General features: G+C 38.2%; 1 protein-coding gene across 1 annotated transcript; it reads right to left on the reverse strand.

Annotated features, from left to right (window-relative positions):
• Nucleotides 1–1990: 1990 nt before the first annotated feature.
• On the reverse strand, nucleotides 1991–14266 carry MMP12 (matrix metallopeptidase 12). The gene is made up of 10 exons (XM_062198330.1): nucleotides 14151–14266; nucleotides 12460–12707; nucleotides 11365–11513; nucleotides 11155–11280; nucleotides 8338–8499; nucleotides 7381–7504; nucleotides 5204–5337; nucleotides 4682–4841; nucleotides 3143–3246; nucleotides 1991–2395 (listed from the first exon to the last, which is right to left on the reverse strand). Exons 1-10 carry the CDS (start codon nucleotides 14235–14237, stop codon nucleotides 2295–2297), a joined length of 1395 nt encoding a protein of 464 aa, XP_062054314.1. The 5' UTR covers nucleotides 14238–14266; the 3' UTR covers nucleotides 1991–2294.
• Nucleotides 14267–14693: the final 427 nt, after the last annotated feature.

Below are 14693 nucleotides of genomic sequence, written 5' to 3' on the forward strand. Positions count from 1 at the left end.
AATGGCTTTTCCCCCCCATAACTTCTCTCCCACCCCCAACCCTCCCCTCTCCTGTTCCCTCTCCCCTTCCATTCACATCAACATTCATTTTCAATTCTCTTTATATACAGAAGATCAATTTAGTATATATTAAGTAAAGATTTCATAAGTTTGCACCCACAAAGAACATAAAATGTAAAATACTGTTTCAGTACTAGTTATAGTATTAATTCACATTGAACAACACATTAAGGACAGAGATCCTACATGAGGAGTAAGTGCACAGTGACTCCTATTGTTGACTTAACAATTTGACACTCTTGTTTATGGCGTCAGTAATCTCCCTAGGCTCTAGTCATGAGTTGCCAAGGCTATGAAAGCCTTTTGAGTTCACCAACTCTGATCATATTTAGACAAGGTCATATCAAAGTGGAAATTCTCTCCTCCCTTCGGAGAAAGTGTTTCTGATGAAAACTCATGATAGCGAGAGAGATGTATTCAGGGCTTTTTTCTAACATTTAAGAGAAAATGCAACCATTACATTACCTACAAACAAATACGATTCAACCTGGATACCATTCAATTTGATTTAGATGCTGATCCTGTAATGAAGGTTCTTCTTCTGTAAAAAATGTAGCATCTTGATTCATGTGGATTGTCTAGCCTTCCTCTAGGGGAAACAAATCTACTCGGTTACACTGAAGGGTGCATACTTGAGTCGAGGGCAGATCTAAGATATAAAGAGGAAGAGCTCCTTCCCCAAGGAGATTCCCTCAGATCCTCATATTTTTTTCTGATTATAGGTTGCTCTACTGGTCAAAAACAATCATCTGACCCGAAATGGGTCAGCCACTTCTGAAATGGCTTAACCATTTCTTGGAATTTTTAAGTATGTCAGCAATGGACTGCCAATACATTGAAAACTAGAAGCCTTCTACAAACCCTATTAGTGAGAGTTCTACAGCATGCACAATCTAGGGTAGTAAGGAAAATTGATATAAGACAGGCCAAGTTACCAGAGGCATAGGCTAGTATTGACTGACTGAGGATGGACTGAAGCCAGCCAGCAACACCTACAGCCACTGCTTCACACTGTTCAAATCCCGTTGCCTCCATGCAGATGCATCTGCCTGGGTTGCACCAGCTAGAAATACCAAGTATGGTCACAGGCTTGGCACAGCCATGGCCCATCATGCACCATACACAATCTGAGATTTCCAAAGCCGAGGCATGGAAATGAGTTGGGCTCAAGCCTTGTCCTAAATTCCACCTCCTTTGAATACACAATGAAGCCCTGCCCTGGGCAACTTCCCCTGTCCTATGAAAGGACGAACCTGAACTTTGTTCAATGTAGTTCATTTTATCCAGATCTCCACATTCCTGGATGTCTAATTCCCCGTTGTCTTGCTTTTCTGTTCATCTTTACCTACATCTCCTCCTCTAATTCTTTCACGTGTGGAGACAGGAACCTGGAGTAAGCCTAGCCAGGGACTCTCCCCACCCCCCATAACACCAGCACCATGTGCTCATCAAGTATTATGTTTTTTTTTTTTTTTCCCACAATAAATCTATGAAGTGAGCACCACTAATATTTCTTTCTTAATGTATGGTAGCTTAGATTTATCATGTCTAACATTACGATGTGAGACTTGAGCTAGAACTGCAAATTTTATCAGAATGGAGATTTCTCATTTCCTCCCTTCTCTCCAGCATAGTGGTCATACACGGAGGTACCCCTTGGGGTCTTGTAAAGTCTAGAGGATGCTTTCTTATCTTGAGATCAAGGACACAGGTGACCTTACACAAACAGCCAAAAGAAGCCTAAGCTTTTAGTTTTCTTAGTTGCCCTATTTATATTCACTCCTTTGTACAGTCACAGAGGTGCTTATTTTATTTAGGACTAGGTTCAGAATTATTTTCAGAATACACATTTTGTTTGTCAGAAAAAATATTAAAAATGAAAGAGTTTCCTTCAAATTTTTATTTGAATAATATATACTTTATTTGAATTTTTTATTTGAATAATATATAATTGTAACTTCTCAAACAATGGTAGGAACCAACTCACAAAGCATTCTCCAAAAGATACTCTCTTGGCCTCTGAAGGCATCTATTTCCAAATTTAATAGTAGAGTTAAGCAAAAATGTATAATAAAGGTTTTCAAAATTGAAAAACATATATTTTGTGCAATCATTTCTCTATGGCCTATTTATTTTACCTTATTTTATGATACACATCACCATGTAGTGTTACACTGAGCACATAGTGTGTATGTAATAAATACTTATTAAGTGGAAGTCAACTGGCACCATTACTAGCAATCAAACCAGCTATTGCTTTTCAGCTTCTTGGTGACACGACTGGAAAAAATGTCATATTCCAGTTGGTTAGGTCCCTGGAAGAAATAGTAGTATCCTGAAAATGAAAACAAATGAAATCATTTAATGCTCTCCTGGCATGTTTGTTTTAAAAAAATAAAACAGATTTATTTCTATAGATTATCTAGATGAGATGTGGCTTGAGAATATAAATACTGGGAACCTTTGGATGTGTATTCCTTCCCCAGATATCCACCTAGACCCAGTCACACTCAGGGGGAGCACCAAAGAGAAAGGATCTTAAGCCCTAGTAGGATAGTCGGGGGATCTGATGCAGAAAAAGACACTGGGAGAAAAATAAAAAACAGAACATCATGGCCAAGTGAACAACTTTGTTTAAACTGTCCTTCCTTGAATATTCACAATACAAATGCAGGCTTCTCTTACCCTACCCTCAGCCCTAATCCTTAGGGCCACTGAGAGTAGAAGAGACTGAATAAAGAATGTCAGGAGCAGAAAAGTAGGGCACTACAGGCTTGCCTGACTTGCATGTACTGTGCAGCTGATGTGAAATTCAAGAGAGTCAGACACCTGGGAAGTAACAACAATCCTCTTGCCTACAAGTCCATCCTAGGAATTCACCACTGGTGGTACCCACCCCTACCACATTCTCACAGTCTGCCTACTGTGAGCCAAGAACAGAGTGAGTTTTCCCTCTGTAACACTGTGGAGAACTGCAGGGCCCTGTCCTTTCAACTTGGAGCAGCAGTAGTGGATGCCTGAGACTTTCTAGTGTTTTGAAAAGGAGGTTTCTAATACCTCCATGCTTTCTTTATATACTTACTTTGGAAATAGAAGACTGCGTCAATTTTTGGCCCAATTCCTAGAAAGTTCTTGGTGATCAATTTGGGATAACCAGCGTCCATGATCTCTCTCCTTTCATCGTATCTGAGGAAAGAAGTAACCAGCAGGCACTCAATCAGAAAGCAGATTTCATGGCATAAGCCATAAACTCATCTATCCTGAGCCAAGAACAGTTCTCTTGATTTACTCTGTGTCCCTGTGAGACTCCAAAGCCAGGCTTTCTGACTCTGGATCAGTGTTTGTCCGCCACCCCATAGTTCCCCAGTGCTCAGTTCTGCTTTACAGAACCTGGTGTTGAAGGTGACTTGGATACAGCATGGGTACCACTGACCAGTTATTTCACTGCCTTTCATTGCCTTTTCCCCCAAAGTTTTCCACTGAGGCAAAAATCAACAACTTCCTTCCAGAAAATAATAGAAGGGGCAAAGGTTTAGGAGCCACAGAATCACACACATTAGACAGAGATGTAAAATAAATCCTTTTATCATGCCCAGGTTTTACATTCACAGCCTAGCTGCTGCCCAAATTCCCTTTTACCAGCAAGTGAAGAGTTATGGTTCTCTTTAAACTTGCAGGTGGCAGTTGGATCTACCTATTATTTTAATTCAGGTTCATTATTTAAGCACTTATTTCCTCCTCAGTATTGCTTGCTCAGCACTGTCACACTGACCTTTAAGGAAAAGAAAAGTTCTGGCCCAAGTATAAGCAGAAAAGTAAACCGAGTCACTAGCCAGAGTTGAAATGTGAATGTTCATAATGACTATGTCATTTTATTAGCTCTTCAGGAAGTTTTATTTGCAAAAATATAAGGTTTTGTTTCTCAAACAAGACTGTGGGTTGGTGAACAAGCTTGAGTCATAAGCATGTGGTATTCAATCGGAATTTTACATGTTTGAGAAAAAAAATAGTGGTTATAATGTAACCTTCTTAACAATATTCTATTATGCCTCAGCTCAACCATGCAAGCAATCCAAGAAATTACTAGTTTCTGCAGAAGACAGTATAGAAGAAACTGTCCTCCAAAATTTAGTTACTCCAGAAAATAGAGACAGACACTCAGACGAGCTTCTATCCCTACCTGACTACCTGATTCCCTGTTAGGGAAGACCTTGCAGGGACTCCTGTCACTCAGAGGATGGTTTCCTCATTTTATCTTTTGTGTCCAGTGATTATGGAAAAGCAGCTGGAAACCCATACAGTAGCAGTACTGACTATACACTAAATACCAGGTCTTAGACATCTATAACACTGGGTTTGCCAGTGTTTCCATTATGATTACTCGTGTAACATTTTATTTAAATTGTTCCTTTTAAACAGCACATTATAAATGTATTGCCTTCTATCAGAAACCCAAAGCATAGCAAAAATATTAAGTTGACAATCACTGTTTCAGATCCATGTTCTTTTGTTCCCTTCTCCCAGGAAGGTCAATGGTCTTCTGGAAATTACCTCTGGAAAACCCCTCTCTGTGAATATTTCACAAACCTTAGGGGTCAAATTACCAACCACTGAAGCTCACCTCCAGTACAGATTATCCACAAAGAAGTAAGTCTTCTGGAGACTGGGGTTAAAGACAGCTGCATCAATTTTTTTCACAAAGTCAGGGAAGCCCAGGGAATGTATGCTCTTGGGATAGTTTGGTTGTAGTCTTAAATGGCTAATTAACCAGAACTTGTCACCTGGGGAGACAGATCAAGTGTGTATAGTGGGATTATGCAGAAAGAGCAATAAAAACGCAAACTTAGAAAGTGCAACATCGTTCTTTCCCAATAGTTCTAACATATATCACATGTTGTTCTTAAGGATGATTTATCTGCTATAGCTATGTGTATTGTCACACAAGTATTACCAAAGTATTACCATCTTCTATTTTTTACAAAGTTCTCTCCAAACTGTCTATGCTATCCATTTATTTAAGATACTTTAGCTTATAGTTCAAAGCAGCCATTAATAGAATCTGGATTTTTTTTGGTCTATATTTCCTTAATTTGTTATTTTTTTTCAAGATAAACTTAAGGACAAAAGCAGACACTGAAATTACCTTTAAAAAGGAATACTTGATGTCTGTCTCCAATTTCATAAGCAGCCTCAATGCCTGAAGGCAAGGTTGGCCATAAGGAAGAAATTAAACGGACACTGGTCGTTGAACTCTTAGGAATCTTCCACCAAAAAAAGCTGACATGGAAGACATTTAACACATGTTAAAGATGCTTGCAGAATTAAGAACCCTGAAACATGCATGGGAAGACTCCATGAAGCCCTGCAATGTTTCTTTCCATTATATTCACATTTGATTCCACAATGTCTGTGTAGGAGTACCACAAGGAGACAATCTTCAAGAACTCTCTGATAATCACAACTTCAACAGATGGCCTGGAACATGGGAATATGCTGGATCTAGGGTTCTAGTCTGGCTTCCAATTCATTCACCAGTTTTGTAAGCTAAAAGATGTATCCTAATTAGGTTTATCAGTTTTATAACCTCAAAACTGGGGAATATTTGTTTTACCCACAAAGTATTCATTTTCTTCACTGCCCTTGCCCCATACCAGCTCTAAACTATATTTCATGACAGAAGCCACAAATCTCCCCACAAGTCTTTATGATCAGGAAATCAAGTCGTTTACACTGGTACTCTTTAGCACCCTTGGTTCCAGATGGCATCATTGTTACCCATGATTAACACAGTCTGACTTTGGGACCAGCATTGTGATACAGTAGGTTAAGCCACTGCCTGCAATGCTTGCATCAAATATGAGAGCACCAGTTTGAGTCCTAGCTGCTTCACTTCTGATCCAGCTCCCTGCTGATGAACTTGGGAAAGCAGTAGAAGTTGGTTCAATTGCTTGTGCCCAGCCACCTATGTGGGAAACCCACATGGAGTTCTAGGCTCTTGGCTTCAGCATGGCTCAGCCCTGGCCATTGTAGCTATTTGAGAAGTGAATCAGCAGATGGAAGATCTCTATGTCTGTCCGTCCCTCTCTCTCTCTCTGTAACTCTATCTTTCAAATAAATAAAATAAATATTTAAAAATAACTAGTTAACTAACTAAATAAAATAGTCTGGCTTCTCTGCTTTCTGTCTTCTAATGCCCCAAGCCATATTTCCAGAACTAATCTGTTTTTCACATACAAGCTTTCTAGTTAAAGCACAAATGAAATAACACTGCTCTCTTGTTTCAGTCTTGCAAAATCTTTCTTGCTTATGGAATCAAGTCAAATCTCTGCTTACAAATGTCATGTGCATAATTTTCCACTATTTTCTGACAAAATGAGGACAGAGTCTTTACTAATTTTTAAATATGAAAATAATCTGCTGTGTATCCCGCTTCCCATGTTGGATCGTTCTCTCCCTTTTTTATTCTATCAGTTAGTATTAGCAAACACTAGTCTTATTTATGTGATCCCTCTGACTCTTAGACCTATCAGTATGATCAATTGTGAACTGATGGCAGATGTCCTAAACAGCACTCTGGCCTCGGAATCAGTCCTTAAGGCATTCGGATCTGGCTGAAGAACCCATGAGAGTATTTTAGGCATGGAAAGCCAAGACACTCTGGCAAAAAAAAAAAAAAAAAAAAAAAAAAAAAAAAAAAAAAAAAAACAAAAACAAAAAAAACACAACAAACCTAAATGAAAGATCTCTGTGAGTGAGATCTCAGTAGAAAGAACGGGCCATCAAAGAAGGAGGTACCTTTCTCTGAAGGGAGGAGAGAATTTCCACTTTGACTATGACCTTGTCTAAATAAGATCAAAGTCAGCGAACTCAAAGGCTTCCATAGCCTTGGCAACTCATGACAAGAGCCTAGGGAGATTACTGACTCCATAAACAAGAGTGTCAAATTGTTAAGTCAACAGCAGGAGTCACTGTGCACTTACTCCTCATATAGGATCTCTGTCCTTAATGTGCTATACATTGTGATTTAATGCTATAACTAGTACTGAAACAGTATTTTACATTTTATGTTCTGTGTGGGTGCAAACTGATGAAATCTTTACTTAATATATACTAAATCGATCTTCTGTATATAAAGAGAATTGAAAATGAATCTTGATGTAAATGGAATGGGAGAGGGAGCGGGAGATGGAAGGGTTGCGGGTGGGAGAGAAGTTATGGTGGGGGAGAAGCCACTGTAATCCATAAGCAGTACTTTGGTAATTTATATTTACTAAATAAAAGTTAAAAAAACAAACAAACAAAAAAAGAAAATGATCCTACCTGTCTTTAAAGAAAAATATTTTATTTCCCACTGTAGTGACTGCATCAAATTTCAAATTGTGGTCACAGGTAGTTGGTTCTGGACTGTCGGGTTTTGGCATGGGTTGATGCTGCTCTGGGCCTCCTGAAAATACATCCCAAAAAGCATTGGAGGGAAAAAAGTCAGCATTTTAATTTTAAGGGGAAGAATCATTCTTTTGATAACATTCAATTTTCTTGATAAAAATGCATCAAAATTTATTTACGTTCTATGAAATTCACAATAAGGGACCCCACCCCATAAATTTGCAATATCATGGGAAAGAAAAATCTGATCATTTTGTTTTTTTCCTTCCAATTAGATTTTTTTCTCTATATGCCTACAGTAGAACAATGGCATGTTGTATAGAAAAAAATACCAGACTAGAGGTGGATGCTGTGGTATACTAGGTTAGGCTTCTGCTTGTGATGCAGCATCCCACATCAGACCACAGGTTTGAGTCCCAGCTACCCTGCTTCTGATCCAGCTACCAGGTAATGCACCTGGGAAAGCAGCAGATGATGGCCCTGTCAGCCAAGTAGGAGACCCAGATCGAGTTCCTGGTTGCAGATTTGACCCTAGCCTAGGCCTGGCTGCTGTGGCCAATTGGAAAATGAGCTAGTAGGTGGAAAATTCCCCCAAGTGTCTTAATACTCCACCTTTCAAATCAATAAATAAACAAATAAATCTTAAGAAAGGAACAATGAAAGAGAACACCAGACTTGGAATCTCAGGTTCTGCCTCTGCTTTGACATCAACATAAGGGTCCCTTGTCCTCATTTGTGAATGAGAGATGCTATCTGTGCTACCTGCTTTAGGATCCTCACAGTGATCAAAAGAAAAGACGAGTAGTTATTTAAATTTTATCAAAATGTGGATATTATTTGACTATTCATAAGGGTGAGTCTTCATACGGCAAAATAATAAACTCAACTCACCATAAAGGGACTGAATGCCACGTATGTCATCAGCAGAGAGGTGAAATGTGTTGAGGTCAATATAACCATAGGTGGGAAACATTATGGCCTTTGGATCATTTGAATGATCAAGTCCCAGGGCATGGCCAAGCTCATGGACAGCAACAAGGAACAAGTTTGTGCCTGCAAGAAAATCAACCAAAAGAGAGAAAGTCATGAAATACATAGTTACCTTGTTATCAATGCAACTGGTGTATGAAAGGGAAACATGTGGGAATCCTTTACTTATTTCTCCACCCTGTTGAATAGGGTTTCCCAACCTTAGTACATTTAACATTATAGGCCTCATGATTCTTCATTGACAGGGATGTCAGTTGCATTATAGATGTTCATAAATCTCTGGTTGTACCACTAAATGCAGGTAGAAAGTCCCTTTCCAATTTTGACAGTCAAAATTAGATGTTGTCAATGTCCCCATGGAGGTTCACTAGCAGACAAATGAAACATTCTGTTGTAATAATTCTTAGAATAACTCACAGGTGTGTCCAACAGTGCTCCTTCCTTCTAAATCATTCTTTACTCTCATGACTCCCTTCTGCTTTTACGGTTGATTGGGCCTCAGAAGATATAGAAAAGTCTTTAGCAACCACCTTAATAAGCTCATATCTAAAGCTACCATTAAATCCCAGGCACTGTGAATAGCAAAGAAATACAGCACATGATGTTCAATCCTTATTCAAATTCAAGAAAGCCTCCAATGCTTTGATTATGAGATGAAACAACACTGTATTGCTATTTACAGATGAGGAAGCAGCATCAGAAAGGTTAACTGACCAATAAAATGGTTGAGCCCAGGTTGAAATCACGATTTCTTAGCTCCAGAATTTGTGATTTTACTACACAAATGATTCTATTACACTTACAATATAGACATATTTAGACTATGAAGCTATAATCTTGCTTGTTCATTTTTATGTATGTTCTAGAGAATTCAACATTGTAGAGAAAAATGGTTCCTTCTCTCAAATTTCTTACTTCTTAGATTTGAATGACTCCTGACATTTATGTTTTCTAGCCCAATATCTACATTTTTTTCTATAGCAAAGATGTAGCTTAAAGTAAATTACTTATCCAGAGTTACATGTCACTTAGCTCCTGAACCTGGCCGTAACATATTCTCTGGTACCCAAGAATGAACAGAGTCTACATGTCTCTCTTGGGGAATGTCAAAGAACACAGACCCTCCCAGCATGCCAACAGGGGTAACAAGGTTAACAGGGGTCCAGCAACCAACTCAGATCTGTTTCCATTTCCTGCCTCAAATAGATAATTGAAATCAGGACTCTGCTGTTCTCTCCACTAAGGATAAGACTGGAAAGAACAAACAAAACTTTCACAATTTGGCCTAAACCTGAATTTGCCTTATTCCCAATTCTCCTAAGTTTATACAAACCAGCACCATTAGTCCTATTCCAAAGTATTAAACTTACTCTTGTGTTCTCTTTCCTATTAGATTATGTGCTCAAAGGTAGGATTGTGGGTTTTTTTAATTTCTGTATTCAAACACTCTGTCAACCAACACTAATGGAAATTCAGTTAAGCATTGTACATTTCGTTTAGTGGCTCCAAAAGTTGCTGAAAATAAGGATTCTCAGAATTTTCATAAATAAAGTACATTTTTGAAAGCATAGGTCAAACTAAGCAAAAAACAAGACAACATGGACTGGTAGAAACTAGATGTTGGGCAAAGTGCCAGGAAATGCTCATTCTGGCCCCAGCTTCCCCCAAAATTAACTACTAACCCCTGGTTCTGTTTCCTGTATCCATGGAGATAATGTGTTGAATTACTTTTCATGTTCCCTTAGAAGAATATTAAAATGTCTAATCAGCATGCATCTACCCTTTCCAATGAAGAGATTACAGTTCCCAAGTAACTTTGTATTAAGTTTAGACACATTTAACATGTCTGACTGGGGTCCTGCAGTTCGGCAAGTATCTAATCCTACATGACAAGTCTTTTGACAAAATAGAAATCCTCTTCTCTTTAAAAGCTTGATAAGCCTTAGGCTATGTGTCATACCAAAATACATAGCTTTTTAGCAGACGCGGTGTTTATTTTAATATTGCCATCAAATGTGCAAAGCGGCCAGACAAAGGAAGAGGATGAGTAGAACATGCACTTGATGACGTCTCCCTATTTGCCTTCCACACATGTGTGAATCATAGACTCCATAATTTCCAGTAGAGAAAGTAGGAAGGCATTGGTTTACATTTTCCCATGCCAATATTTCCCCCAAATAACAGAGAACATAGTTATTTCATCCACCAACTATCCAGAAATGATGGTGAGTTACAGTCTCTATAATGCACACAAGGTGGTGTTAAATGAGTTGTTGGATATTCTGACATTTCTATTCCAGGACTGCAAAGATTGCATGACCATATAATCTCATATATTTCTCCATAGGGACCTCTAAGTTCTTTATGACTTTATCTTTCTGTGTCACTATGAGTTTTAAGAAACTGTCCACTTATTAAGAATCACATAGCTGACCGTGTTACCCAGAGGTGGCACACACAGAATTAGTATCAGCATTTGCTTTTGAATTGATGCTTTTATCATCAAAAATGTATCACATCTAAGTAACAGCTTTTACCTTTCCACCCTCTGAATGTATACTAATAAAGTAACTCATAACTCAGAATCCTCATACACTCTTAGAGCTGACCCAAAACCCTCAATTTACAGAGGGTAAAACTGAGACCCAAACAAGGTGTAAAATTTGATTTAGAGGCAAGATTATCAATGCATGAGGAGGTGTTTCTTTTTTTGCTTACCTTTATAATTTTTAGTCCAGATTTCATCCTCATCAAAATGTGTATCTCCTCCAATACCAGGTCCTGGCCCAAAAGCATGGGCTATGACACCACCTCTGCCATCAAAAGCACCGTAGTCTCCATGAGCTGTGAAAAAAAGGGGGGAGATTCGTCCTTCTGTACATGTTGTGCATCGTGCCAATTTACACAGATAAAGTTTAAGTTGCGTACCTCCACGAGCAAAAAGTATCATGATGTCAGCCTCGCCTGTCGTAATCTTTCTGAATTTCAGGGGGGTCACATCGCTCCATACTTGAAAAGCTTTCTGAATGGCATACTCAACATCCTCACGCTTCATGTCTGGAGTGTAATTTTTGATTCTTTATCAGGAAAAAGAGAGGGGAAAGCATATGGAAAGAACATCAATTTTGTCTTATCACAATACTTCATTTTTGCTAGCAGCATTGAAGGGTGAGTCAAATCAAGAGTCCACAGAGAAAAAGTTGCTTAGTTAAGTACAGAAAATATTTTTTCTTGGAAATCTTCCTCTAATCAAAATTTAGCTCAGTTTCTTCGTATGTGTGATGTGCAGATCATCATTGTGAAGGACTGACTCTCAAAGAGGTTTACACTTTTTGCTCTTGCTTTATCTTAAATATTCTAAAAAGTTTGTCTTATTTCTTTTAAAAAAAAAGATTTATTTATGTATTTGAAAGTCAGAGTTACACAGAGAGGAGAGGCAGAGAGAGAGAGAGAGAGAGAGAGAGAGAGAGAGAGAGAGAGGTCTTCTATCCGATGGGATGGTTCACTCCCCAATTGGCTGCAACTGCCGGAGCTGTGCTGATCCGAAGCCAGGAGCCAGGAGCTTCTTTCCAGGTCTCCCACACTGGTGCAGGGGCCTAAGGACTTGGGCCATCTTCTACTGCTTTCCCAGACCATAGCAGAGAGCTGGATTGGAAGTGGAGCAGCTGGGTCTTGAAACGGCACCCATATAGAACGCCGGCACTGCAGGCCAGGGCGTTAACCCGCTGTGCCACAGCGCTGGCCCCTGTCTTATCTCTTACTTACAGTAGATACAACTTCATTCTCATTTTATTTGTAACTTTTCTACTCTGCTCTGGACTGATCAGCAAGCCAAATTCTCTTCCTTGGGTCAGCAATCTTCTTTTGTAGAGATAGTAAATTTTGACACGGAGATAGCGTTAACTGTGGAGGGAAGCTACTTATGAGCTTCCAGATTTAGAGCTATAGTTAAATTGTGGATATTTCTAGAATTCAGTGCTATGGGAGAGTAGAAAATTGCATGGCTACATTCACCTCCATTACCTGTAGGTGATGTAATGTTTCCTCCATACTGGTCTCCCTGGCATGGTCCTGAAATGATAAACATCAGGCACTCCACATCGAGGTTTGTGCATCATTTCCAAAGTAGATATGTCCAGTTGCCCAGTCACATTTAGCCCCATGAATTGCTGCATTTCCTGGACTTTTTCCTCTATAAAGTTCCTGTTAGTTTTCATTTTTGTCATTGGAATTCTCTTCACCTCAAGGCCATAAAAGTTTTCCAAGTAGTTCTGCAAGAATACATTCAGTAACACATTCAGTATCTATTGGGAACTATGTGAATGATTCAACTGCAAATTGATGTTTTCAAACCAAGTTTTTTGGACATCTTAATTACAGGTTAGAACACTGGACAAAATGAGAAACAAATCTTAATTTTCTGTGCTATTAAAGACATGTCACTTTGTTAGCAAGATTTATTCCTGGAAGACCAGGGGAAACTTTTATGTTCCTATTTCTTCAAACTTGTTTCTACTCTTTAAAAGCTATTTCAGGTACTTGCATATAATGGTTTTCAGTAAGCAGCCATCTTTATTATGATGATACATAAATTATTAAATTAAGTTGTGATTTAAAAGTTTCTCATTTCAGGGCCAATGCTGTGATGTAATAGGTAGAGCTGCCACCTCTGTTGCCAGCATCCTATATAGGTGCTGGTTTGTCTCAGCTGTTCCATTCCCAATGCAGCTCACTGCTAATACACCTGGGAAAGCAGTGGAAGACGGCCCAAGTCCTTTGGCCCTGCATCCATGAAGAAGACTCAGAAGAAGTTGCTGGATCCTAGCTTCAGAGCAGCCCAGCTCCAGACATTGCTACCATTTGTGGACTGAACCAGTGGATGGAAGATTTCTCACTGTCTCTCCCTCTCTTTCTCTGTAACTCTTGCAAATAAATAAAGAAACAAAAAGTGGTTATTGCTTCAAAATCCATGGCATAAAACAGTGGACAGCTATGAAAAATTCAAAGTTAAAATAATCTTATAAAATATAGAAAACAAACTTTTAATTAGGGAAAATAAAGTAAGAATTTAAAAAATCCTTTCAAAAATTCTTATGAAAAATATTTGGGATGAATGAGTGTAATGGGAGTATGGCTAAATTATTATAGCTGCCTGACACTGTTGAATTAATTAAGCTATTATTGAATTCTAAGATTATTAACTGAATGTAAATGATTGCTGTAAAACACAAGGATACCTCAGAAAGATCAGGAAAAATAATTGAAGGTTAAATTTCTTTTAATGTAAAAAAATTTTGAAATCCATATGTACTTTTGTCATAACATATCTTTTCCAGGAGCATTTTGAAGATCCGACAATTGCAGGGATTTCAAAAAATGTTTTGCACAAAAATAAATCTATCTTTTAGTTCCATCTTCCATGAACTTTGTGAGTACCTTCATCTCATAACAGAAGACAACTCTAATTGCATTGAACTTACATTCCTTGGTCAAAATGTTTGAATAGAAGGAACACATTGACTCACCAATTTCACAACAGTTCTTCAAAGCCAATATCTCTGCTTTGTATTACTCTTTGACAAAGAAAAATTCAATGTTGAAAGCATGCAATGTCCAAGACCAGTTTTCAACTAGCAACTTTCAAAAATAAAACTAATGCAAAGAATCCTAAAGATAGTTATCAGACTACATAAATACTACAGTGTCATACTTACTTCAGCAAATAGCATATCATTTTCTTTCAGAGGATCAGCTCCAGAAGAAGTGACCCACAGGGTCAGTATCAATAGAAGAAACTTCATTGTGAACTTCTCCTGAATGGCTTAATTCAGTTTCCTCTCTTCCCTTTTAATACTAGTTCCTTAAATGTCACTCTTTATATAGTCTTTAGGCCAGGATCTGTGAATGTGAAATCCTTCCAGTGACTCACAGTTGATATCATCCTTTGATTTATATCAAAGCATGCAAGAAAACATGATTTTATTCAACCAACAATGGGTCAATTAGCATCTAACCTATCACATACTCAATCAACTCAATATGTTTCTTCAAAATGACAAGCCCCTATTTCCACCCACCCCATAAAATAAGCCATTGTAAAAGAAACGTGAAGCACCTAAAATATAAAGACAACTTTAAATATGTTTTTGGAATTTTTCACTACAATAATTTCCTTATGTTTTTCTTAGATAAAATTAGTTTTTAAAATGTTGAAGATTACATAAATAAAATCCTTTTGCCAGAATAGATGGGTTCTC

Source organism: Lepus europaeus, chromosome 7 (genome assembly GCF_033115175.1).
Source record: "Lepus europaeus isolate LE1 chromosome 7, mLepTim1.pri, whole genome shotgun sequence".
Classification (NCBI taxonomy): Eukaryota; Metazoa; Chordata; class Mammalia; order Lagomorpha; family Leporidae; genus Lepus; species Lepus europaeus.